This window comes from Mauremys reevesii, linkage group 25, assembly GCF_016161935.1.
Source record: "Mauremys reevesii isolate NIE-2019 linkage group 25, ASM1616193v1, whole genome shotgun sequence".
In the NCBI taxonomy this organism is placed as follows: Eukaryota; Metazoa; Chordata; order Testudines; family Geoemydidae; genus Mauremys; species Mauremys reevesii.
The window spans coordinates 3155080-3181043 of NC_052647.1; the positions used below are offsets into that span (position 1 = coordinate 3155080).

The 25964-nt window shown below is 62.3% G+C and overlaps 1 protein-coding gene across 3 annotated transcripts in view; it reads left to right on the forward strand.

Moving 5' to 3' along the window:
* The first annotated feature begins 280 nt into the window (after positions 1-280).
* CAMSAP3 (calmodulin regulated spectrin associated protein family member 3) overlaps positions 281-25964 on the forward strand; it is a 37964-nt gene continuing 12280 nt past the window's right edge. For 2 of the 3 annotated variants that reach the window (XM_039514025.1, XM_039514026.1), the window contains exons 1-7: positions 281-559; positions 13431-13696; positions 18807-18941; positions 19192-19290; positions 23772-23910; positions 24852-24991; positions 25707-25800. In XM_039514025.1, coding sequence (XP_039369959.1) covers positions 412-559; positions 13431-13696; positions 18807-18941; positions 19192-19290; positions 23772-23910; positions 24852-24991; positions 25707-25800 — 1021 coding nt within the window. In that variant the 5' untranslated portion in view covers positions 281-411. Of the gene's footprint in view, positions 560-13430; positions 13697-18806; positions 18942-19191; positions 19291-20016; positions 20050-21783; positions 21832-23771; positions 23911-24851; positions 24992-25706; positions 25801-25964 lie in introns of all 3 variants that reach the window. The other variant, XM_039514027.1, reaches the window with a different exon arrangement.

The following is a 25964-nucleotide window of genomic DNA, read 5'->3' on the forward strand; positions in this document are numbered from 1 at the left end:
GATGGGCCTGCAGAGCCCCATTGCTGGGGGGAGGAGATGGGTCTGCAGAGCCCCCCGGCTGGCTCCCAGCCTTTCGCCCCAGCACGGGCAGGTGCTGGCACCAGGCGGGGGGCGGGGGGGCGGCTGCACGGGCGCGGCTATGCTCCACGGAGGGAGCCCCCCTCGCTTTTGCTCCCGCCCGGCCTAGGGCAATTACCTGCCCGCGAGCCCCGCCCCCTGCGCTGAGTGACAGCCGCCGGGATCACATGGGGGGCGGGCGCTGGACTCGCCACCTGGGAGCCGCCGCGACCGGGGCCGGAGGAGGAGACGCGCCGGGGATGCGCTCGCCGCCGGCCTCTTGTGCATCAGCAGCGGGCGGGGCGCCGGCCCCCTTCCCCATGGAGCGGGGCTGCTGAGCCGCTGGGCCGGGCCATGGTGGCCGCCGCCCCCGCTGCCGCCGCGGCGATGAGGAAAAGCTTCCTGGTGCCCGAGATCAAGCCCCTGGATCAGTATGACTTCCCCCGGGCGCGCAGCGCCGCCAGCCTGGCCTGGGCGCTGGCCAAGGGCTACGGGGGCGCAGGTACCGCGGGCCGGGCGCGGGGGGCCGAAGGGAGGTACCGCGAGGGGCGCCTGAGCGGCCGGGGGGGGGATCGGGATTATACCGAGCTGGGGGGTAGGTAGAGCTAGAGGGGCCCGGGGATCTGGCGGGGGTTTTGCATTATAAAGGGCTTGGAGCGGGTAAGTGCTGGGGGGCCAGAGGGAGGGCAGGTACACGGGGGGAGGGGGCGGTGCACCTGGGAAGAAGAGGGGATCTGGTTTATACGGGGCTGGGGGCGGTTTTGGATTCTATGGGGCTGGGAGGTAGGTACCGAGGAAGGTTCGGAAAGCTCCGGGGCCGGGGAGGGGAAGCCCAGGCTATAGGGGTAGGGAGAGACGGGGGTGGATTATATTGAGTGGAGGTAGGTATGGGGGGCTGGAAGGTAGGTAGGTGGCCATCACAGGGTGGAAGGAGGAAGAGGGCGGCTGGACAGTCCGGATTATGGGCGAGAGATGAGCTGTAGTCTGAAGTCTGTGGGGGGAAGGGACGAGAATCCAGAATACATGGGGGAGGAGACTTGTTTTGTGGGGAATTTCCTCTTCCTTGTCCTGCTCTCTGTCAAATGTAGGTGGCTGGCTTGGGGGTCCCTGAGGGGAGGGGCCTGACTTTCTGCCTGGCAGGAGTGGGGTGATTGTGACCACCCCTCTGCCTGGGTTTGGCTTTGGGGGGATTTGGGCTCTGCTGGTCACACCCCCTGCTGTTGACAAAGGCCTCCATGCTGCTCCCTGGGGAGGGAAGGGAACAGAGGAACTCCCCCAGCTCCACTCACCTGCCTGCTCTGAGCTGGGGGCAAAGAAGGGTCCCTCCCCACCCCCGCCATAACTCTGCCATGCCCCTTCCTAGCAGGGCCCTTGTTTCCAGGAGCGCCTGCTGTCTGGCCTGGCATCTGACTGGCTCTGGAGACGCCCAGTCCGAACAATAGGCTGGGGTTTTTGCCCTCCACCTCAGTGCCCAGAGAGGCTTTTTCTGGCCCTGGTGGGGTGTGCTGCACCAGAGATAGGGCTGCAATGTGTGTGCGTGTATCTGTGTGTGGGGGTGGTGGCAAGTGTGGGTCTGTCACCTGCAGTGCGGACCCTCCCTCTCAGCAGCTGTGGCATATGAAAGGGCTGCCTGAATATTCAGAAAGATGGGGAGTGGGTTGTGTGCTGGTCTCTTCCCGCCCCCCTCCCCCCAGCCCTGTCTGCAATCTGTTCCCAGGCCTGCTCTGTGATTGGAGAGGGGGGATGCAGAAGGGCTGGGATTTGATCTCCATGTATTTTTCTCTCCCTGAGGCCCTGGGTGGGCAGGTGCCTCTCTCCCACTGGCGGCAGGGTGGAAAGGACCTGGCGGGCGAAGGGTTTTGATTGAGGGCCGTGTTTGTTCCTCTATTTGTGTCTGATCTGGGACGGGCAGAGGGGGCTGCTGTGCCCGACACTCCCAGGGCCTTAGTTTCCAGCCCCTGGGCTCTGTATTGTCTCCCGCGGAGGCCCTTTTGTTGCAGTGGCAGGGCCTGGGTGATGGGAGCTGTGTGGTGACGTGTGTGCGTGGCTAGGTGAGCTCACACTGCTTTAACCCTCTGCTTGCTGCTGCTGTGCGCCCAGGGCTGTGGACGGCTGGCTGGTGCCACGCCCCGCCCTGCCAGGCTGCGATACCGGCTGTGCCCGGTGGCCTTGGCAGGTGTCGCTGTCAGACCTTTATCTCTGTGTGATGACGCTGGAGCTGGAAAAGCCCAAAGGGGGAGGGAATTGTCCTCACTGCTCTGGGCCGCTGCCTCCAGCAATGGGGCTTCTGTAGCCTGCTCTAGCTGCTGATGTGGCCCCACGGGGAGACAGTTGGCTTAGCAGCCTTCCAGGATGTGTCCCTGTGCCCAGGGCACCTGGCTAGTGCTGGCACCTGCCTTGGGACGTGCAGCTCAACAAAGTGTGGGCTGGCCAGACCGTCTGAGTGAGGAGTGACTGCAGACATTGCCTGTGGGGCCCAGTGACTGAATCTGGGATGAGGAGGGGTCCCCTCTGGGTGGGCGCTTCATGGAGAACCCAAATTGTCCCATCTCGTCTGTGGGGTTAGGCCTCATGTGCTGAATATGTGTGTGGGGCTCCTAGATCCAGGGTGTTTGGGCTTCCCCTGCCCTTACCCAGCACCACCACCTCCCCCTGTGCCCCTTTGGCAGGGCAGCATGCTGCCCCCAGGCCTATGAGGAGGCCCTAGACCTAACCATGGGACTGGGATCAGTCGCCCAATAGAGTCTCCCTCCCTCTCTGTCTGTAGGGTCCCGCACCAAGCTCAGTCTGACCTGATGCCCCAGGAGGCCTGGGGATCAGTTTTAGGTGGTGGTAGGAAGGGGTGAGTGAACCTTCCCATTCGGGGCTCTCTGTTCCTTCAGCCCCCCAGAACAGTGTCTTCTACCTTGCTCCCCATGCCCCATTTCCCTGAGCTCCTGACATCCCCGGCTCCCCAGAGGTCTGGCTGGGAGCAGCTCTGTTTCACACAGGATGGGGTGGGGGCCCCCCAAACACCCTCCACACGCTGGCTGGCGGGGGAATTCCTTTCCCCTCCTAGTGCTGTGTGGCTGGGAATGGGAGGGGTGGCAGAAGGAGCCGGTAGTGGGGCAGTGCCACCCCCTTGGGGTGGGTGCTAAGAGCTCTGTGTCATAGGCACAGCCTGGTGATGAGGGAGGGAAGCCCCACTTACTAGCAGACAGCCTGGGGGGAGGGGAGACGTTTGGCTGAGGCTGCTGACCTGGAAGTAATGTGGGAGGGCTTGAAGGCAGAGCTGCAGCCAAGGCGAATGCTTGTGGACTAGGGGCTGGTGCCCTGCATGGGCCCTTCCCTGCCAGGAGTGAGTGCTGCCAAGGCCATGGGACAACGAAGAGCTAGCAGCCTGTGGCCTGCTCTGTGTGGGAGTTACTCACTGGCTCCTAGAATGCAGCTGGCTCTGGGGTGAGGCTCGGCAGTTCAGAGGAAGTGAAGGCAGGTCCTGCCCCAGCTGGGTGTTACGGGGTGTGGGGCAGGATGGAGTTGATGACAGTAGGGTCAGGGCAGGGTGCAGAGTTTGCCAGCCTGTTGCTGTATGTGGAGTGAGGGAGGGGGCCCAGCTGAGAACAGGTTCCCCCTGTCCCTGCCCTTCTGTGTCACACACAAACAGCTCAAGCAGGGAGGCTGCGTCATCTGCTTTGGACCCAGGCCAGGGTGGCCCTGATGGGGCAGCACCAGGTTCAGAGTCCAGGGCCCTGCTGGGAAAGCAGCTTATCTTCAGCCCTGGCAATGCTGACACCTGCCGGCAGCCCTGCCGACCTGAGCTGGGAACACACGCATGGCGCCCGCTCTGCGTGCCCCGGTGCTGTCTGCAGTCCAGCACTGAGGCCTGGATGGGTTTTGGGCTGGCTGTGGAGTGAGTCAGGTCCCATCAGCGCTACAGACCAGGACTGGGTGTAACCAGTGGAGCTGGGTGGTGGGTACGCAAGGCCCTGGTAGCCACTGTTGGTGTGTATGACGGGAGTGCCTGCAGGTTCTGCCTGGGGGTGTGGGGAGAGCTGTTGTGCTGGCTACTACGTGGGCTCCCCCAGCTGCCCTGCATGGATCCCTAATAAGAGAGAGTCTGTGCACCAAAGAGCTCCCAGTAAGTAAAATGTGAGGGGAAACTGAGGCACAGAGGGCAGCTGCCCAGCAGGTCAGTAGCAGAGCTGGGAATTGAACCCTGCAATCCTGACTCCCAGTGTGGAGCTGGAGCCACTAGACCCCACTGTGCCCCAAAGGCCGAAACTGTTCTCACCACTCTTTCAATTAAGCGTGGCTCAATGGGCCCAGGCTCCAGTGGCAGCCCCTACAAGGGTTCCTGCCTGTTGGAACTAGGGAGATTCCCATCAGCACCTGCAAACTCTCTGGCTGCACTGAGGTGGCTGTTCAGAGATGTCACGGGCATTGCAAGACCCTGTCTGCATCCCAGAAGTCCCCTGGTGGGCAGGGGTGCGGCCTGTGCTAGCACAGCCCCCCCAGGGGACAGCAGGGCCTGCAGGGACCAGGCCTGGAACACAAGTTCGTTGACATGTTGATGTCAACACAGGCAGCAACACCAGCACCAGACGAGTCCTGACAGGATCCTGGCCCAGCTGCTCCAACGCCATGTTCAAACCTGGTGATTCGGGCAGGGGCGGGGACTCCTGGCTGCTGAATTCCTGTGGTGGGAAGGCTGGGAAGGGAAGCAAGCCAGTTTCAGCTGCGATCTGGGCAGGCTGGTATTGCCAGGGTGGGGTGCCTGGGTAGGTGTGCATGTCCCACCCCACAGCCAGTCCGCCCCCGATCACACTGACCCTTGGACTGCCTAATCCAGCTGCATCCCTTGATGCCTGTTGTACCCCCACCTCACACTGTCTGCGGGGGGGGGGGAAGGAGGGGGTTCCTGCTGAGCCGCTCTAGAGAGCTGTGCTGAGGGAGACTCTTGCACATGCTGGAGGGAGGGGAGTGATGGGGGCAGGGTGCAGGGAGACTGTGGCATGGGCCAGTCCATTTGGGGCACTGCCAATGGAGGTGCGTATCTCTGTAACCCACATCCCCCTCCCCCACATTGTCTGCCTTTTGGGGGTGGGAACAGGGGCTTCTGAGTACCTTCTCAGTGCAAAGGGACAGAGGCCAGTGGGGGAAAGCTCCCACCGCCCCTATGGCTACCCCAGCATGGTGTCTATGGCTGGGGTCTGCTGACCCTTTGCTGTCTCTGCCTTGCCCAACCTGGAGAAGGGCTGTGGAGAGGGAGAGGTAGCCCCTGACTCCCTCATCCCGGGGCTGCTACTCATCAATGAAGACAGGTCACTGATTCAGAGTCGTCTGGATTGCTTGGTAAACTGGGCGCGCACAAAAAATCTGCCTTTTAATCTGGTGAAATGTAAAAGTATGCACCTAGGGACGGAGAGCGTAGGCCAGACTTAGAGGATAGGGGCTCTGGGAAGCAGTGACTGGGGGTCGTGGTGAATTATCTGCTGAACATGAGCCCCCAGTGTGATGCTGTGGCCAAAAAGGCTAATGCGATCCTGGGATACATAAACGGGAATCTTGAGTCGGAGTTTGGCACTGGTGTGACAGCTGCTGGAATCCTGTGTCCAGCTCTGGTGCCCACAATTCAAGACGGATGTTGGTAAATTGGAGAGGGGTCAGAGAAGAGCCACGAGAATGATTAAAGGATTAGAAAGCTGCCTTAGACTGAGCTCTTTGAGTCTGTCACTCCATCAGCTTAACAAAGAGAAGGTTAAGAGGTGATTTGATTAGTCTACGAGAATCTACATGGGCAAAACTATTTAATACTGGGCTCTTCAGCCTTGCAGACAAAGGTCTAACCCAATCCAAAGAGTGGAAGTTGAAGCTAAACACATTGAGGGTGGAGGTAAGGTGTACGTTTTTAATGGCGTGAGTAACTAGCTGTTGGCACAGTTTATGGAGGGTTGTGCTGGATTCTCCGTCACTGACTAGTTTTAGGTGAAGATTGGAGTTTTTTTCTAAATGCTCTGCTCTAGGAATTAGCTTGGGGCAGGTCTCTGGCCTGTGCTGTACAGGAGATCCCAATGGTCCTTCATTCCCTTGTGATGTCCCAGTGCCCTGGCAGTGGCTGCAGCAGTGCATTCTGGGATCCTGGATCTCCAATGGGGAGCAGGGCTTCAGGGTACCTCCCCAATGGGAAGTGCTGCCCTTCTCCACCAGGGAGGCTTTGAACCCATGGTGGGCCCATGTCCCTCCCCACCTCCCCCAGGTGCAGGGTCTGGGGCTCCCCACAGTGGCCCAGACTCCCTAAGTGGCTTTTACTACTGCCCAACTCTGGCTTCTGGCCTGGCCAAGGATGGGGCCTCTGGGGGGAAGAGGAGGAGCAGGGGGTGGGGCCTCATGGCAATGGGGAGCAAAACCCCACCTCAGGTCCTCCACCCCACCAGGAAGAGGCTGGCGCTGCCCCTGAGCATCAGGCAGGTGCAGAGTGACTCCATAGGGAATCTGGGACAAATGCCGTCCAAGAGTCATTTAGCCCAGGGCCAGGACTTGAAGTGTACAGGACTGTCTTGCCCCATTAGGGATGGGCAGTCCCCTTATTTGGAGCCGGTCTGGGACCCCACTGGGGGCAGCTGTGCAGGCTGTGGAGTGGCTTGTTGCAGCTTCTCCTTGCCTAGTGTAGACAGGCTCTGTCAGCCTCGTCTCCCAGCAATCCCCTGCCCCAGGCTGCTGGCTCTCGGGAGTCGGGATCTCGAGGGCTACAGGGTGCCGGCTTCTTGGCAATGACCTCGTTGTGGGTGGGTGGAGGAATGGAGAGCCACTCTGCCTGGATTTTTCTCTAATCCTGGCTGGTCAGCCATGTGCAACAGCTCTCAACTAGTCCTGGTGCTGCCTTAGCCCCTGGGCCTCCAGGACCACTGTGTCCTCTGCCTCCGGTTGCCCACACCTCCAGTTCTTGGTTCCCAGCTGCTGCCCCCACTCCTAGCACAGCCTGAGCTCCCAGCTCTGAGCAGGCTCTGCTGGGAGGTGGGGGTAGGGGGTGCCTTCTCCTTTCCCAGGCCCATGTCTGGACTGTGCCAGCCCACCCCAGCTTGGGAGATTTCCTTCCTGATCCCGTCCCCCGTCACTGAGGCTCAGCTGATGCCCTGATACACTGGAGTCAGGAGGGATGTGCCCCTTTCTTACCTCAGCTAACATCGCTCCAGACACTTGTGCTGCATGGACTGCAGGCCCTGCTGCACCTGGCCCTGAGCCGTCAGGCGGCACGGTGTGTTGGGACCCGCTGTCTCCCTTGGAGCTGAGTTTCAAGCCTGGCTCCTGCCAAGCGGCTGCGTGTCTCACATCATGTGCACCTGTGCAGGCCGCCAGTCTCATGCTGTGGTTCCTCAGGCACCTGCGCATGCCTCCTGTGGGGCAGAGAAGCTGGCATCTCATGGGGAAGCTGTGCTGGGAGGTGTTCTGGCTTGTGTGGTGGGGGCAGGGCATTGTCTAGCGGGTTAGAGTGGGGGGCTGGGAGTTAGGCATGTATCTAAACACCCCCTCTGTGCTGGTCTCCCAGTCAGTTACCATTATCCCCATTTCAGCACCTGAGGACTGGCCTGATGATGGTGGGTGCAGTGGGATAGGGGCCTCTTGGGTGCTAGGGGGAATGAAAGGGGCTGCTGGTGTCCTGTGGGAGGCTGCTGCTTTCCCGGCTGGGGCATGGAGGCTGTGCTGTGCCCATCCTACTCAGTGCCACATTACCAGCCAGTCCTGTCTGTGCTTGGGTTTGGGGCCCCTGGCAGCGCACGCTGCTGAAACGGTGTTGGCTGGTTGGTCGGGAAAGTCACACAATAGCCTTCCCATTGCCTGATTGGATGAGTGTGCAAGCGTTCCCACCGTGAAGCTGGTGGCATGTCCTGGGTGCAGGTGCTGTGTGGGTCTCCCTGCCACTGGCGTGCCCAGTGAGTGACTAGGCCAGCAGCTGGGCATGGGATGCAGTACGGTCTGTGCCCTTCCCTGGGGCCTGGCTGTGGAGATGGGGGCAACATGTAGGTCAAGAATCCCCCTTGGCAGCAATGCTCATGGCCCCAGGATTGGGGCTTTTCTCTGGGCCTGGCTGCACATGAGGCATTGACACCTCTGGAGCAGGAACACGGGCTGCCATCTCCAGGACATGGCATGGGGCTGGCCCTGAGTTGCTGGGAGGGTGTGTGCAGGGGCCTTCGTATCCTGTGCAGCTCTGCCTGTTGGCGTGCACAGCGTGGGCTCTTATTCGGTGATGTAGATATGCTGCGGCAGTGGCTGCAGGTCCCAGTGCTTTGGCAGCTAGGGTGAGCCGGGGGGGGGGGGAGACAAGTCTGTGGGTGTCTGCTTGTGCCAGTGCCTCCTGCCCCATGTGAGGGGACCCTCAGGGGGGTGCCCAGTGGTGATAGACTCTAGGAGTTCAATCTAGTTAAACAATGAGAAGGTTAAGGGGGGTGACTTGATCCCAGTCTGAGTTCTTATGTGGGGAACAGCTGTTGGCTGAGGGGCTCATCCGTCTAGCAGACAAAGGTCTGCCCTGAGCCAGGCTGAAGTGGGACAAGTTCAGCCTGGGAATAAGGTGCATGGTTTTTACCAGGGAGGGACCAGCTCCCCCAGGTCGTGGGGGATTCTCTGTCGCTGGCCGGCTGTTACAGCAAGACTGACACTTGCTCTTTCCACCCTGCGCTAGCCTGCGGGGGTATGAACCGGGCGGGCTATCCGGGAGCTAGGACTGGATGATCACAGTGGTCCCTTCTGGCCTTGGAGCCTATCGGCCTCCTCCAGCTGTGGGAGCCTGGTGGACGCTCTGCAGGGATCCCTGACATCAGGCCCCAGGGGCTGGGCCCAGCTCCGGGCACACACTGGGGACAGTGTCCCTGCCTCATGGTCTCCAGGAGGCCGGGTGGCACTGTGCCCTGGTCCCAGCTCCCACTGCAGGCTGGCCCAGCCTTGGAACTCTGCAGATGAGGCTAGTGTGCCCTGGGTTGGTGCCTGAGAGGTGCTGGGGCCTTGGAGACTGTTACACCCGGATTCCCTCCCGCTGCTCAGAGCAGTTCTGCCCACGCCCCCCGCTCCTGCAGCAGAGAGCGGGTGTGTGGGGTGCAGGGAGAGCTCTGTGTGGGGTGAGGGCAGTGCCAGGCCCAGTTCCCTGGCTCCCACCTCTGGGCAGCTGAATGTGCGTGGCTCCCCTCTGTAGGTCTGGCAGGCTGGGGGAGGGGCTGCCTCCCAGCTGTGCTTATCCAAGATAAAGCCGGGCAGGCTCCCCGGGGGCGAGGGAGGCCTGGCGCCCACCCAGCACTGCCGTGTTCTCCTCACAGCCTTGCCCAGATAAGCGGCTCAGGCAGTGGGGTGGGATTAGCTCACTGGCTTGTATTGCCAGGGCTGGTAGCACCAGCATGGAGCTCCCGGTGCAGGGAGGCAGCCACCTCTGGGGTGGGATGTGGCAGCTGCCCAGCTGTTTGGGACCATCCTCCACTCCCTGCCCTAGTGGCAGGGCTCCCAGAGAACCCAGGAGTCCTGACTCCCCAGGATTGGACCCTTGTTTCTTTCCTGCTGTTGGCAACTCCACACTAATCTCTTGGGGGCTGTTACTGGAGCCCCACAGCTAGTGGATTCCTGCTGAGGTCAGCATAGGGAATTACTGGCCAGTCATCCCAAGGGGCAGGGGCAGGAGCAGGGCTGTGCACTCCAGCCCCCCAGCTCTGTCATGCAGGCCCTTTGTGTTGATTCCTGCCACTCACCCTCCCTTTGCACCCAGCCTCAGTGGGGTCCCGGGGGCCGTGTGTCAGGGCATGTTGCTGTGGCTGTTCCAGGCCTGTTCTTCCCCTTCACCACTCTGCCCCCCTGAGCTGGGCTCTGCCAATCTCAAACATCAGGAGCTGCTTGGGAACCAGTATCTGAGCCCTGCAGCCCCCCGCTAGCCCAGCCAGGGTCCCTTAATCCAGTTTGCTCCTTCCTCCTGTCAGTCCTGTACACAGCTCCTTTGCTCCAGAGCAGAGATACTGCTGTGGGGCGTGTGATGTGTAGTGGGGCTGAGCCCCTTCGTGCTAAACTGGGGCCATGTAACAATGCCTGGGGGGCTGGGGTGTCTGCACCTACACTCACCCCCGCCCCGTCCTGGGATCTGGCTGTTCCCAGCGTCGGGTGCTGGAGGGGCAGGCGGGTGTCGTGGGCACGGTGCCACAGGGGGCGTGGTGTCTCCGTGCTGGAGCCGCAAGTCCTGTGTGCAGCAGGGACTCTGCCGTCAGGTGATGCTGACTCAGCCATGTGGGCTGCTCCACCTGTTCCCTGGGGGTGGGGGCACTCTCCCTGCTCAGGAATGTCCCCCCCGTGTATGTGCATGCACGTGGTGGTGTGGGAGATGGTGCGCAAATCTCATGTTTTACATCCTTTCTGCATAGAAAACAGCATCAAGAGGGCCCATCTCTTCCTGCCCCTTTGTGTAAGGGGTGTGTGCACCCTGCCTCCCTTATGTTACCTTGGACATAAATGTCGGGGTCATTAACAGTAAGTGGGGCAGAGCCAGGGAGAGAACCCAGGAGTCCTGACACCCAGCTCCCCTGCTGTAACCCATTAGATCCCACTCCTCTCCCAGAGCTGGAAGTGGAACCCAGGAGTCCTGGCTCCCGGGCTGTCCTATTGAGATCAACCTGCTGAAGCTGGTGGGAGCTGTGGCGCTATCTGGGTTATTGATCAGTCCCAATCCCCCTGATATGGGCCTGGTGTTTCTGTGCCCAGCCGTGATCCCCCTGCCCCAGTATCCATCTGTGGTGGGGGGCTGGCACAGTGACCTCTGCACCCAGGTTCCATTAATCCCAATGGATCTGTTCTGGCTGAATTCCCTCCGCACCTTGGTGAGCCTGGGGTGAGTGAGTGAGCCCCCTCCCTGCTGCTCTCCAGCCAGCAGCCCCCCCCCAGAAGGGGATGGGGCTTGTGGTGCTGCCTCCCTGGAAACTGTACCCCCAGGTAAGTTCCTCTGGCTCCAGGATCTGTCCTGCGAGTTCCCAGTGTGGGGCTGTGGGGTGTCACCAACAAGTCTGCTGGGACTGGGCCAGGAGCAGCTGGCCTGGCCGGTTTCCCTTCCTCAGGCAGGAGCCATTAAGGTGGATTATGTTGCAGGAGGTGTGTGAGCATCCTGGCACCCCATCTCTTGGGGAGGGGATGGGGGGACTCATGGTGTGGGGGAGCCAGGTGGTGCCTGCACTGGGGGTGCCCATGGCAGGGTGGGTAGAGGTTCCAGGCAGGAGCACCTGGAATGCATGTGTCATCATGGCAAAGATTAATTCCTGAGTGTTGCATAGGGGGGGGCATTGTACCAGCTGCATGGCCAGCAAGGGGGGGCACCCCAAAGTGCCCCAGATCAGGCTGGTGCAAAGGGATTGTTCCTAGCAGCTGTGGGGCCTCCTAGGAAGGTGACTGGCTGCCGCTTCTGCCTGCCCTCCGGGGCACTCTGCTAGGAGGAGCTAGGGGTGCTGGCTCGGCCCTGCTGTTGGGGATGGGGTGGCACTAGACTCTGGAATTGATGCCTCCAGCCACCCCCCAGCAATGGCTGGGAGCTCTTAGCTCCCTCATGGCCCACCATACTGAGATCCAAGATGGTAGCACATGGAAGTGTTGGAGTTGAACTCATGTCTGGGGGGTAGCAGTACAGAGCACTGCCTGCTTCTCCCCCCCCACCCCGAGGAGCAAAGTGGGAGGCTGGGCCAGTGCAGGGAAGTGGGTCTCAGGCCCTCCTGGGAGAGCTTGCTGCCTGTCACTGGGTCCCAGGTGAGCCTGTCTGTTTTGGTGGAGCCCCCCTTGCGGTGACTGGGGCAGTGACTGGGCTGGCAGTGGGAGGGCTGGAGCAGCCCAGTGGTGTCAGTGCCCCTGCACTGCTAGTGGGGATTCTCCTGTAGTTGGGTGGCAGGGATCCGGTCTGGCAGGGTGCAGAGTGGGTTCCACCTCAGCCAGTCTGCCGCATTGCGTCATCTCTGTGCTCGGACGCAGTGCACTGAGAGAGGTTGGAGGCCATGCCAGGAGGCAGGTGACGCTAGGGAGGTCTTGTGTAGCTAAGAGGTCTGGTTAGTGACCCACCCTTCTTCCCTGCCACAGCACAGGGGTCAACTACATGGGGGTGGGAGTGGGACTGGGCTGGCACTGCAGGGGTTAATGGAGGGGAAGGGGGTCAATGGCTATTGCACAGGGGATGAGAGATGGATAGTCTGGAGCTGTGGGGGGTTGGGGTGGGGAGGAGAGTTATGGAGGGGCAGCGGCTGGGTGGGAGGCTCTGAGCCCTGGCTGGTCCTGTCAGCACTGCTCTCTGAGGGATTGGGATGAGGGGGCAGAGAGGGCTGGGAGGGTTCTGGGCTCCCAGGTGCAAGTGCAGGGATCCCCTAGGGCCAGGGAGTGAAGGAACCTGCATGGGCCACAGCTGGGACCCTCCCTGTCCAGCTCCAAGCCCAGGAGGCCATGTTTGTGAGGTCCCAGCACAAACCCAAGCTGGGCCGTGGCTCAGCCAGTTACCCCAGAGCCACTGAGTGCCTGGCAACCCCCATCAGTCCATGGGCAGTGGCGGGGGGTGGGGGCTGGAGAGGGACAGGGCCCTTGCCAGGCCATGGACATGGTTGGGGGGAAGCTGAGCTGTCTGTCTGCAGTCTCTCCTGGCTGCTGCTTGAGGGGAAGCCAAAGACCCTGGTTATCCTCGGGCTCCCTGCTGCTGGAGGGGCTGGCTGGGCTGTGTGCGCGCTCTGCGGGGGTTGCAAGAGTGGGGATCATCCCCCTGTGCTCTCTCATGCTGGCTGCTATGCCCCTCCTGCCCCTGGGAGTGACCCCCCGTCATCCCGATGCACCTGCCCGCCCCTCCCCATGCCTGGGAACCCTGTCGGCTCCATCCACCTCCGCCTGACGCCCTGGCAGCTCTGGGCGAGGGAGGCAGCAGGGCCATGGCCCGTGGGAAGACGTGTCGGCCCCTGCTTCTCATACCCCAGGACGTGTCTGTACAGGCGCCATGTGGGAGGGGGGGCAGCTCCTGTCTGGGAGCTGGGAATCAGGGTGGGGGCCAGGCTTGCTGCTGTGGGGCCCCACAGGGGCTGGGGGTCCCCTTCTCCAGCACTGACTGGGAAAATCTGTTCCTTCTCCAGAGTCCCTATAGGGGGAATGGATCACAGCGGGAGTTTTGGGGCTTGATGAGTGGGGGGCTCAGAGTGGGGTTGTGGAGGGAAAGGGGGTCATGGGAATGGGGGGGCATGGGGATTCAAGAGGATGTGAATGGGGTGGACCATTTGGGACATGGGGAGCTGTTAGGGGCTGTTGGGGGATAGTTAGTGAGGCATGCTGGGTGAATGGGGAGCCATGGGAGATCTGTGGGGATTCTGGGTGAGTGAGGGCCCCCTCAGCAGCTCCTCACCCCCTCCTTCTTGCAGAGAACGTGCCAGAGGAGCTGCGTGACCCCTTCTACACAGACCAGTACGAGCAGGAGCACATCAAGCCGCCCGTGACACGCCTGCTGCTCTCCTCAGACATTTACTGCCGGGCCTGCCGCCAGGTGCTGCCCCCTGACGATGCGACCGAGCCCACCCCCAAGGACAATACTGCCCTGCTGGCGCTGCTGGGGCACCGTGGCCTGGCCCCCACCTACCAGGACAAGGCTGTCAAGGAGGCTGACCTGCGCCAGAAACCCATCAAGATGGTAAGACCAGGTGGAGCGACTGTCTGGTGACTGCTTCAGGGGTGCATGTTCCAGTGCAGTAATTAGGGGAGGTGTCTGCCTAGGGTCCTCCAAACAGCTTGGGGGGGTGGGGGTGGGGGAGCTTCCAGACTGCCCCTTGCCCCTGGGGTGTCTCTCTGTGTGTCCTGTCCAGGGATCTTTCTATGTATTGTGGAGAGGGAGCCTCTGCTGCGGGGTTTCCTGTGGTGCCAGGTGCCTGGACACCCAGGACAGTGCATGGTTGTGTTGTGGGAGGCAGGGGCGGCTCTAGCAATTTCGCTGCCCCAAGCACGGCGTGCCTGCGGATGCTCCACCGAAGCCGCGGGACCAGCGGACCCTCCGCAGACACGCCTGCAGGAGGTCCACCGGAGCTGCCTGCCGCCCTCCCGGCGACCGGCAGAGCGCCCCCCGCAGCATGCCGCCCCAAGCATGTGCTTGGCGTGCTGGGGCCTGGAGCCGCCCCTGGTGGGAGGTGTCCAGTGGGGCCTTGGCTGGCCAAGGGTAGGAGGGTGCTTGGGGCCCAGGATGGGCATTGGCAGGTGGAAGGGGCAGATGTTGCCAGGGTAGGGAATGGGAGCTGTGGTGCCCCCTGGAGTAGGCTTCTTATGGGGAAGGGCATGAGCCTAGCACTGGGGGAGGCTGATGCATTTTTTGGGGGGAGGGAGCAGGCACCCTGGATTGGGCAGATCTGCCCCCCAGCCCATCTTGGCTGCCGCCTCCCCCTGCAGGCACTGGGCACAGGCCTGGGAAGTACATTGGCGTCAGGGTGGGGCCTTTACGAGCTGGGATCCTGGCTGGCACCTGAACCACCATTGGGGTGGGAGCTATCTGCAAGCTGGGTGTTGAGCTGGGGGCCTGCCTGCTGTGTGCGCTGGGTGGGACTTTCAAACCCAGAGAGGGGGGCCCCCTCCCCTCCTCAGGCTGGGCCAGGTTGCTGGGTGTGCGAGGTTAATGCTGTCTGGGTGGGTGTGTGCTATTTGTGGGTGATCTCTGGTGTGTGGGGGTGGGCCTATGAGCACAGGGCTCCTGACTGGGGGCCCCAAGGTGGCACTAGCTGGGGGCTCTGGGAAGTCAGGTCAGCTCTGCCGGGAGCAGCTGCTGTCTGGGCTGGATAAGTCCCACAGACTGTGTGTGTGGGGGGCGGGGGGGCAAGGGTCTCACCAGCCTGCTTAAATCCAGGGGTGATCTTGGCAGCAGGAGGTCTGCTCCTGTAGCCTGGAGATTATAAACCTGCCTGTGTGGGGTGGTTAAGGGCCCAGCTGTTGGTGTGGCTGAGCTGTGCTTGGATTGCTATTAATGCCGCCCTGGTGATCTGGCTGTAAGGCTCTGGCTCAGGCTGGGAGTGGGGTGGGTGTGCTATATATAGAGAGCCATGGCTGGTTCAGAGCCCCGGAGGGGGCATCATGCAGGGCACGGCGAGGGCACAACCCAGTTCTCTGGGCCACACACAGCTCTGGGTGGAGGCGGGGGAAATCACAGCCATGTGGCGGGCTCTCCTGTGTGCCCCCAGCAGGGTGCCTTGGTAGCTGGGCTGCCCTGGGAGGGTGTGGGTGGCACTCAGTGGCGGCACCGAGTCCTGGGCTCCCTGTCTCAAGGCCTGATGCCCCAGGGAGCTGGTTCTGGGACCTGCAGCCCCTGCAGATGAGGGTGGGCAGCCTGGGAGAGCTGGAGTATGGGTGGGGGGACACTGGCCCTTTTTGGCTTCTCCCCTGTGCTGAAGGGGAGCAGACAATGGGGATTAGAGGGTCCCAGCTGTCTAGCCCAGCCTCTAGGGGTGCTATCAGGGCATGAACCTGCCATGAGTGTCCCAGTCCTGCCTGACTTAGGTTCCGTGGCTGTGGGGAGGGAGAATGATTGACTCCCTTGCTCCAATCCCAGCTGCTGTGCCAGCTGGACAGGCTGCCCCAGGGCCCTGCACCCTGGCCTGGTTCCCCATCCCTGTCAGAACAGTGCCTGATCCCCATCCTCGCAGGAGCCTTGCCAGGCCCCTGCTGCCATGGCGCTGTAATCCCCATCCCTAAATCCCACAGGGCTCGGGGGGGCAGTCTGCCCAGCAAGGCTGCAGTGGTCTGTCGTCCCCTCCCGCACTGCATAGCCTAGGCTAGAGAGGGCATCGGCCTGGTGGCCCTGGCTGTGAGGGCTGATCAGTGTCCTTCTAGCGCAGACTCTCCACCTCTGCCACAGAAATCGTGCATCTGGCCTGGTCCCTGGTGGCTGATGCTGGCCAGTTACAGACCCCTCACTGGCAGGGGGCTCTTTACATTTTGCATGGGAGGAAATTCTCTCCCTGTTGGGGACTGGAGGTTGGGGCTGGGGCTGCCTTAAGTGTGTGTGATGGTTTATGACCTTTGAGCATCTACCCCCAGCTAATGGAGCTGCCACTGTCCCACTGCTCACAGAAAACATCTGGCTCCTTCTCTGACTCCCCCCTGAGATCCAGTGGCAGGCAGTTCTGCAGGCTAACTGGGGCTGATCTCTATTACCCAGCTGGTGTTTCCTCCAGTCAGCCTACCCAAATCCCTGTCACAAAAGCCCCTTCTTCCCACCCCCCGGGTCTGTCTAGGTCTGTCTCAGCCAGGGAAGGCTGAGAGCCTAACCCCCCGGCCTACACAAAAGAAACCCTTCTTGGGCTGCCTTCTTCAGGAAGGTGAGTGCTCCTTGTGCCCTCCACTGCCTGTTCCACGCTCTGTGGTTCTGCCCTCGGCAGCTCCTTAGGCGATACTGGCATAACACCCCCCATTTGCCCCTGCCCAGCCCAGGCCTGGCTAATGGGATTTTTCCCCCGACTGGGGGTTTCTGGGCAGGCACAGTCTGACAGTTCTCCAGGGAGCCTGACCTGAGCAGCCCCCTGTGTCTGGGATCCACCCCCCCCCCCCCGGGTGGGGGATGAGGGCCATACTATCTGTCCAGACAGGAATAGGGGAGCCCAGTGCACACTGGAGTCTCTAGGCTTGGTGTGGGCTCTGTCACACCCAGGCTGGTGCCCGTGCCCTGGCCTATGGGGGATGGGCTCATGTTAATGATTGACGAGCTGCTGTGTTAGGCAACAGCCAGCTGGATCCCTCCCAGGCTGTGGCCGCGGGGGAGCTGGGAGCTCTGGTACCAGGGTCGGAGCTGCGCTAATCGGGTTAAACATTAGCCATGATGGGATGCCAGGGGATCTGTGCAGGGATAATTGGCTTGTGGGAGGATCCTATTACCCTTGTCTGCAGAGGAGAGGGGGCTGGGACCCTGCTCCTGGGGCACATGGGTTCCTCTGCCTGAGGTCTGTGGCACTGGCATGAACCCTGGGACCCTGTCAGCCCAGCCCGGGCGGGGCCCTGCCCTCCCACCCCTCACTCTTACAGGTTCATATTAATGGCTCCAGCTGGCTCATCCAACAGCCGCCATGGTGCTGGGGAGCCCTGTTGCCCTCAGCCCTGCTCCCCCACCCCCCAGCTCTGCTTTCACCATCAGCTCCTGAGAATGTAGCCCCAGGCTCCCTGTGCTCCATTGAGGGGTGGGGTGGATGCTTGTCTTGGTCAGTCCCTGCCAGGTTATGGGGAAGCTGCCTCCACTCTGAGGGGGCCCAGTGAGAGTCTCACCTAGTCAGGGGCTGGGAGTGTTGCCCTCCTGGGGAGGGGGAAGAGTCACTAGTAGAGGGGAAAATTGAGGCACAGAGGCTGAAGGGGTTTGCCTGAGAGGACACAGCCAGTCAGGGGCAGAACCCAGTCTTGACTCCCCTGCTCAAACCACTGGACCCCACTCCTCTAAGAGCTGGGAATGGAACCCAGGCGTCCTGGTGCCAGTCTCCTGCTGTAACCATTAGGCCTTGCTCCCTCAGAGCTGCCATTGCCTTCCCCAAGGTATGTAAGCTTGTTGTCGTGCCAGGCCCTACATCCGAAGGTCAGTGGGCCTGGTGCTGCCGTGGCATGAGTTACCCGCAGGCCCTGCCCCGGCAGTGAGGTCCATGTCTGGGCTGGGCCCGGCAGCAAAGCCCTGGAGCTCTAGTATCTGTATGGACTCAGCTGGCTTGGGGCCATTAAACCTCTCACTCTCCTCTCTTAAGCCTGCCTGACCCTTGGTGCTGACTTGTCAGAGGCCCCCAGCCCCTCTGCAGGCACCTTGAGGCCTGTGGCTGTGGGTATCCTTGGCTGCTCCCAGCCCTGGGCTTGGCCCCAGTGGGGGGTGGTGGGGGGAAGAGAATATGGGGCTCCGTTCCTCTGGCTCTTAGAGTATTTCTGTTTGCTTCCCTCCCTGGGCTGGGGGTGCATGTCCTGCCCTCTGACTGTGGGCAGTGCCTATGGGGTGAACTTTGGGGGCTGCCCTAGCTGTGGGGAGTGGAGGCCCTGTGGCTAGCGAGGGTCTGGTGTAGGGCCCGTTCAAATACCAAGGGTCTGTGCTGACGACTCACTGGCCAAGCTGAGCCTGCGGCGTACCAGTGTTGGGGCCAAGGGCTGCTTCTGCGATGGTCGGGGGGTGGGGGGTACATCTTGTGCTCATCCAAACCCCCTCTCTGCCCCCGCCCAAGGTGCCCCAGGCAGGTGTAAATCAGGGGGTCTTGTGCCCATGGGAGAGGTGAGCATCAGGCTGTTTGGGTCACAGGGATGAGGGTGTCTTGGCTGGTGTGGGATTGGCAGTGGCTCTTTGGGGGGTGGGGTCTCTGGGCTGGGCAAGGCCATGGAGTGAGGGGGGTGAGGCGGCTAAGGGCCAGGGCCTGTGGGGGTCTCTAGGTTGTGCAAGGCACAGGGGTGTGTGTCGGGGGGAGTATCCGGTGAGTGCTGTGTCTAATGGTCCTTTCTCCCTGCAGGGTGTTTTCAGTGGAGCGTGAGGGGTGTCTGGGATGCAGGGTTGATGAAGGGAGAGGGGGCTTTGGGTTGGGGCAGGGCATGTGGGGGCTTGTGTGTATGACTGAATCTCTGGGTTGGGCCCAGGTGTGGGCCTGGCAGAGAGGGTGCTCTCGGGACTGGGTCATGGGGTTGGGATGCATGGCAGGCGAGGATGTGTCTGACAGTCCTGTCTCTCCATGGGGAGCTGGGGCAGGGTCTCTGGGCCAGGGTAGCATGGTGGGGCTGGTGATGGGGCAGTGTCTGATAGTCCATTCTCCCTGCAGGGCGCACACCTGGCAGTGATTGACTCCCTGATGATAGCCTTTGCTGTGGAATCCACCCGCTCACTGAGTGCCCCCCCTGGCACCGACCTTGGCGCCGGCTCCTGGGAGCAGAAGCTCCTCTGCTGGGTGGACACGGTACGATGGTGGGATGCTGGGGGAACTGTGCGGGGAGCCGTGGCCCCTGGTGCCTCTAGCTTTGGGATGCTTGTTCCCCGGACACTGCTGTGAGTGGGAGCCCCCATCTGACACAGGGAGTGGTCTCCTGCCACCCTAGAGACTCTGGCCTCCGGCCCTTGAGCCCATGCTGAGCTGCCCTCTTCCTGCAGCATCGGGGGAGGGGCTCTCCCTGCCTCAGCACAGACTAACCTGTCACTATCCCCCACAGGTGAACCGCAAGCTGCAGGAGAGCACAGAGCGTGAGGGCTCGCAGCAGCCAGTGCCTGGCACAGAGGGCCAGGGCCAGTCCCCAGCAAGCGGCCCCAAGGTGGGTCGGTCTAGCACTGTGCTGAGGTCTTCCTATGGGGGAACCAGGGGGTTTGTGTGGGGCCCTCTAGCTCGAAGCAGGGTGAGTGGGCAGGGCCACTGCACCATAGCGGGTGGTGTGCTGGGGCCATGGAGTATTCCTGGGGCTTGGTGGCATTAACTCCTTCAGGGAGGGGCTGTGGCTGGTCCCCGGAGGCCATGGACCAAGGGACACCTGCCCTCTCCTGCCCTGTTGTGGGAGGGGCGGGCACTGTCCATCCTCGGGTCTGCTGCTGGATGTCCCCTTCTTGGCCGTGCTGTGTGTGTGTGTGTGTGTGTGTGTTTTGGAGGGTGGGAGGGATTGTGTGTGCTCTGACCTCCTGGGGTGATGGATCCTAGTCTAGCTGCTGCCCCCACATGCTTCCCTCCCACCCCATGCTTCCCCCTCTGGGCAGTGGTCCCTGGCTCCCAGTGCTGCCCTGGTGGCTGGTGGGTAAGCAAGGGGCGGCTCTGTGCCTGGGGGTGAGCAGAGGTGTGGGGGCATTTCCATGCACCCCTCCTGCACTCAGGGGACAGGAGCTCCCCTACCCTCGTGCTGGGCATGCAGTCTGCCCTCCCCTGCTGCAGGGCTGCCCTGGGGCAGCTGGCGTGACCCCTGCGTGGCTGCCCATGGAGGTTCGCTGTGTGACTCTTCTCTTCTGCGTCTCTCTCTCCTCCTTCCTGTGGCCTTTCTCCTTCTCCGCATCAGTGTCCCACCAGGTGGTACTGGAAACTGGTTCCTGTAAGTGGGTGGTTTATTTACTCTCCCCTCCCCTGTGCCAACTCTGATGGCCGGGGCCATGTCCTGCCAGCGCTGCTGGCTGTGGGTCTGCATGCCAAGAGACCCCCCACCCTGAGCAAAGGATGCTGGGGCCCCAGAGCACTGTGGGAAGGATGGCCCCCATGGGAGGGTGAGGAGAGACCCCAGAGCACTGTGGGAAGGATGGCCCTGGGGAGGGGAGGGGAGAGGAGAGGGAGGTGGCAGGCCCCAGGACACTGGGAAGGATGGCCCCTGTGTGGGGGGTGAGGGTGGGGAGGTGGCAGGCCCCAGAGCACTGTTGGAAGGATGGCCCCTGTGGGGGGTGGGAGGAGAGGTAGGGAGAGGCGCTAGGGTACTGTGGGGTGTGTGTGGCCCCAGGGCACTGTGGGAAGGGTGGCCCCTGTGTGGGTGGTGGTGGAGAGGGGCAGGCCCCAGGGCACTGTGTGGGGGAGGGATCGCTCAGTGGTTTGAGCATTGGCCTGCTAAACCCAGGGTTGTGAGTTCAATCCTTGAGGGGGCCACTTAGGGATCTGGGGCAAAAATTGGTCCTGCTAGTGAAGGCAGGGGGCTGGACTCAATGACCTTTCAAGGTCCCTTCCCGTTCTAGGAGATTGGTATATGTCCAATTATTAACTTTTTTAAATTAGCCCCTGTGAGGGGTGATGAGGAGGGGCCCTAGCACTGAGGGAAGTTCCTACTCTGGAACAGTTGGTGGACCAGAGCATTGTGGGAGGGTGCCTGCTGTGGGGAAGCCATTCCTTCTCCACCCCTGGGCTTGGCTCATGGCGGGGAGGGGAGGCTGGGTCCCCTGGATGCCATCCTGTCCCTTGGGGGTGGAAGGCAGCATCCTCAATGGTCTGGGTGGGGCTCTCTTGGGTGGTGGGTCTGCTGGGCTCAGACCAGAAGATGCCCTGTCAGACCCCATTGTGGGGGATTTCTGCTGGGAAGTGGCGGGAGGTGCCTGTCACTAGAGGCCAGCAGATGGTGGTCAATGCATCCCAGCATCCTTTGCTCACAACTCCTCCCCCCCTCCCCCCCATACCTCCTTCTTCAGTCTCTTAGCTTCTTACACACAGGTCTGTGGCATCTGCCCAGCTGAGCAGGGTTGGGGGTGAATCCCCTTCTGGTGGCTGGGAAGGGAGGGGCATTGCCTGGGTCTTGCCAGGTTCAGGATCCATGTGGGGGGCGGGTCAGGTAAGGGTACATAGGACTGTCCAGCCTGTGACCCCCCAAAATGGACCCTATGGCTGCACTGGGGAGAGTTGGGTTCAGTAATGAGCTAAGAGACCCAGGAGTGGGGGAGTCAGACAGCCAATCAAAAGCAGCATGCTGGTCACATGACACATTTCTCCCCCCCCCCCTTTCTCTTTTCTTGCTCTTATCCCCCTCTAGGGGTTAGGGCCCCCAGTGCTCTGGGGTCCAGGCTACAAGCAGGAGGGTGCCCACCCCCCAGGGTTAGGTTAGAATTGGGTTTGAGGGATGCCCCACAGTCTAGTTGGGCTATAGGGAGGCATCTTTGCAGGGACCCCTGCTGCATGTTAGGAGAGGGCCACCCTGGGGCAGGCTCAGAAGGCAGTGCCCTAGAGGGAAGGGCTGTAGAGTGGCGCCCCCCACAGGCCTGGCCAGGCAGCAGCTCCCTCCCTGTGGCGCTCTCTCCGGCAGCCGCTGGGCCCCCGCATTGACAAGGCTTTCTCTTTCCTTTGCTGTTGCATCCAGCATGCCATCGCTTTTTGTTTGAAGGAGTCGGGGAGTAAACCTCCTGTGGTAACGTATCACTCAGTGCCTGTGCCCTGCTGTGCCCGCTGCTGCGTGCCCGCCGCACCCACTGAGCTTTTTTTGTTCTGTTCCATCCCCTGCCTGGCGGGGCTGGTTATTCCTCCTGCAATGCCCCTGCCCCCAGCCCATGTCCCCGCAGCAGCAGGCCCTGCCCATGCTGAAAGGTTTTGAAGTGCAGTGGCCTCTGGGCCTGATGGGTTGGCATGAATGACTGGGGCATCACTTGCTATGGGGCAATGGGGGCAGCTCCCCCAGACCTTGGTTTGCTTCCCCCAGGCTTTTCATAGGTCTGTGCTCCACTATGTCACTCCCCCCTGACTTTGCAGGGTACAATAGAAGCATAGACTATTACATGTGACAAGGCAGCTTTGCCCCCCAAAGGCTGCCCCTGGGGAGCGGTAGGGTGTTTGCACAGGCCTAGCGTCATGGTGCCATCTAGTGGCTGCAACCCACCCTGTGGCCAAGAGGGTGCGTCTTGCCAGGGGAGTCCCTCCTAGTTCCGAAGGTCCCAGGTTTGATTCCCTGTGCCGGCATACACACCACTGTGCCCCCTTTCTCCCCTCCTGGGTTAGCTATGGGGTGGCCCAGGTGATGGACACCCCCGGAGGAGCTGCCCCAAGCTGGGGACAGGCAGCCCTGTGTTTGGCTGAAGTGTCCGTTGCCACCCCTGCTAAGGGAACTGTAAGCCCCATGGACTCCGCTTTCCACCAGCGGGGATGCCATTGCAAGGGAGCAGCACAGGATGGATTGGCACCCCCAGCCCATGTCAGGGAGGTGGGGGAGTCTGGTTCACAGGCCTGTGGGACCGCTGGGCTGTAATGGAGCAGTTGGTGGCTCCTGGACCAGACTGCCCCCCTCCCTCATTCCGATAGGGTCTCCTGACCCCTTCTGTTGGGGTCCTGCAGCGTCTGGGCTGTGGTGTGTTGGAGGGGGCAGGGGTTCCCCAAGCAATGTTGTTGGGGGTGGGGGAGTGCTCCCTCCCCAGTCCCTGCCAGGGGCTCATTGCAGCAGGAATAACAGGGCATCCCATAACTTTTTTTGTCCCCCTTTTTTCATGCCTTCGCGAGGCTGTCTGTCTGGCCTGCTGGCCGTCTGTCTGTTGGCTGTGCCCCACCCTTGCTGTAGTTGCACGCTCCTGCCCTGCTCGGCTCTGTGTGCCCGTCCCTGCACCGGGATGCTGGCTGTTGTCTCGTCTCCTGTGCTCGAGTGGCGAGTGTTGCCGTGACCTCAGGGCAGGACGGGAAGGGGTGTCCTGTTCACCCAGCTGGGGCCTCTCAGTGCAGGGGGGCCTGGCCCAGAGCGAGGGCCCCCGGCTTGTCTTTCCTGCTTTCCTCCCTCCGTGCCAGGCCTGTGGGGCAGTAGGGCAGCCCTAGACTGAGGGGCAAGGGGAGGGCTATTGTGTTGAGCTGTGCTGTGTCCTATGTGTTGTGGGGTGGGTGGGGGTGGCATCCCCAGGTCACAGCTCATCCTGGCTGCTCTGCCCCTTGGGACCCCAGCCACAGCCCCCCTGCCCTGAGGGAGCCTGATCCCTCCCAGCACAAAGCCTTTTCCTGATGCCCCATATGGGAGGGGGAGCCGTGTTGGGATGAGTGGACCTTTCTCAATGGGGTGCTGGGGGCACAGGGAAGAAGACACCTGGAAGAGGGAACCCAAGGCTGGGTGTGAATGGGGGCACTAGTGGTCTGCTGAGCCATAGAGACCCTGGGGAGGCGGGGACTGGGAGAATAGGGGGTCGGTAGCCAGCATGCTGGGGACAGCTGGAGTGATGGGAGGGGGCAGGGTCACTAGGCAGTTGAGGGCCCCTGACCTGAGAGGGTGGCAGGTAGAGCGGAGGAGCCTGCAATGCCACTGGCTTTGCAATTCCTCCCCCCCCATGGGGGGGCCACCCTCCAGCTGTTCACCCCCCTCTCTGTCTCTGCTCTGGGCAGATCCGGTACCGGAAGGACAAGGTGCTGCCCAAACAGACACCCTGCTTCACACCCATTTTGGGCATGAAGGACTTGGCCAACGGGGGTGCCATCGCTGCCACCATTCACTATTACTGCCCTGATGTGGTGCGTCTGGAGGGTGAGTTCAAATGTGGGGCGTGACTAAGGATGGGGTGCCAGGCAGTGATGGGTTGGGAGCCTGGGGGCTGTGCTGGCTGGGTGGAGCAGTCCCTAGGGCTGCGTGGGGGGAGGGGGAAGATCCCTGGGGCTGGGAGGAGCAGGGGTTGGGAGCCTGGCTGGGGAGGGGAAGGTCTGGTGGGGGGCAGTCCCTGGGGCCAGGAGGAGGAGGAGGGGAAGGTCTGGTGCGGGGCAGTCCCTGGGGCCAGGAGGAGGAGGAGGCGGTGGGGACGGTGGGGGGGGGGGCCGTCCGTGGGGCCTGGAGGCGGCGGCGGGTAAGGTCTGGTGCGGGGCAGTCCCTGGGGCCAGGAGGAGGAGGAGGGGAAGGTCTGGTGTGGGGCAGTCCCTGGGGCCAGGAGGAGGAGGAGGAGGAGGGGAAGGTCTGGTGCGGGGCAGTCCCTGGGGCCAGGAGGAGGAGGAGGGGAAGGTCTGGTGCGGGGCAGTCCCTGGGGCCAGGAGGAGGAGGAGGGGAAGGTCTGGTGAGGTGCAGTCCCTGGGGCCAGTAGGAGGAGGAGGGGAAGGTCTGGTGGGGGCAGTCCCTGGGGCCAGGAGGAGGAGGAGGGGAAGGTCTGGTGTGGGGCAGTCCCTGGGGCCAGGAGGAGGAGGAGGGGAAGGTCTGGTGTGGGGCAGTCCCTGGGGCCAGGAGGAGGAGGAGGGGAAGGTCTGGTGCGGGGCAGTCCCTGGGGCCAGGAGGAGGAGGAGGGGAAGGTCTGGTGCGGGGCAGTCCCTGGGGCCAGGAGGAGGAGGAGGGGAAGGTCTGGTGCGGGGCAGTCCCTGGGGCCAGGAGGAGGAGGAGGGGAAGGTCTGGTGCGGGGCAGTCCCTGGGGCCCAGAGGGGCAGGGTGGGGAACCATAGGTCTGGGGGGGCAGTCCCCGGGCAGCTCTCATGCCCCACTCCCTGCAGACGTGTGCCTGAAGGAGACCATGTCGGTGGCCGACAGCCTCTACAACCTGCAGCTGATCCAGGAATTCTGCACTGAGTACCTGGGTGGCTGCTGCCCCCTGGCACTGGAGGACCTGCTCTACGTGCCCCCAGTGCTGAGGGTGAGTGGGGTCAGGGTTGGGGTTGGGGAGGCCTGAGCCAAGGTGCCCCCAGCATGTGGGCGGTGCCCTGTGCAAGGGAGACTTGTCTGGGTGGTGGTGTGGTGGGAAGGGGTCGTCATGCCGCAGCTGGTGAGGGAGCTTGGGGCGGGAGTCCTGCCTTTTGGCGGGGGCGGGGGGACGGAGCTCATTGTGGGGAGCATGGGTACTTGCGTGGAGAGGGGTGGCTGGCTCGGACTCACCCTGGCAGGACACCCCTCCTTTGGGGCCAGGTTAAACATAACCATAAAGCTCTTGGCTCTGGAGTTCTAGGGGCGGGGGGCTCTGCCCAGCTCTCTGTGACTGCAGCCCCCCCAGCCTGCGCCCCTTGCTTTCCACTGAGGCAGAAGGGTGCGGATTAGGCAGCCTGGCGGAACAGCCCGGCTTGGTCCTAATGAGGCCTTGGCTGGTGCCTCCGGCTGCTCTAATTGGGGCTGTGCAGCCTGGCACAAAGGGCCCCCGCTGGGCTGGGCCTGGAGTACCTGCTGTGCTCATGGGTGCCTTGGTCTGGGGGGAGGGGCACCCTGCTCCTCCTGGTCTGCACACACCCGGGGGGGTGGAATCGGGAGTCCATCCTCTCTCTCTCCTGGCTAGAGGGTGCCTGGGGCGGGAGGACGGGGGTGTCTCATTGCTTTGGCCTCTTTGGAGCACGTGAGCAGCTGTTCTGCCTCCTCTGCAGATCAACATTGGGGTGTTCCTGGCTGAGCTCTTCCTGTGCTTCGAGGTGCTCAAGCCGGACTTTGTGCACCCCAAGGAGCTGGGGGGACTCAAAGGTACCAGGGGCCCTGTCAGTCCCTGCTGGGCCAGGCTAAGTCTGGGGGGATGGTTTCCCGTCTCCTCCAGACATCACCCTGGAGCAAAGCTGCCTCTAACCCCGCCCCCTTTGGCTGGCACTAGACCCCCCTGGTCACAGTTGGGTATGGTGGGGTGGGGGAGC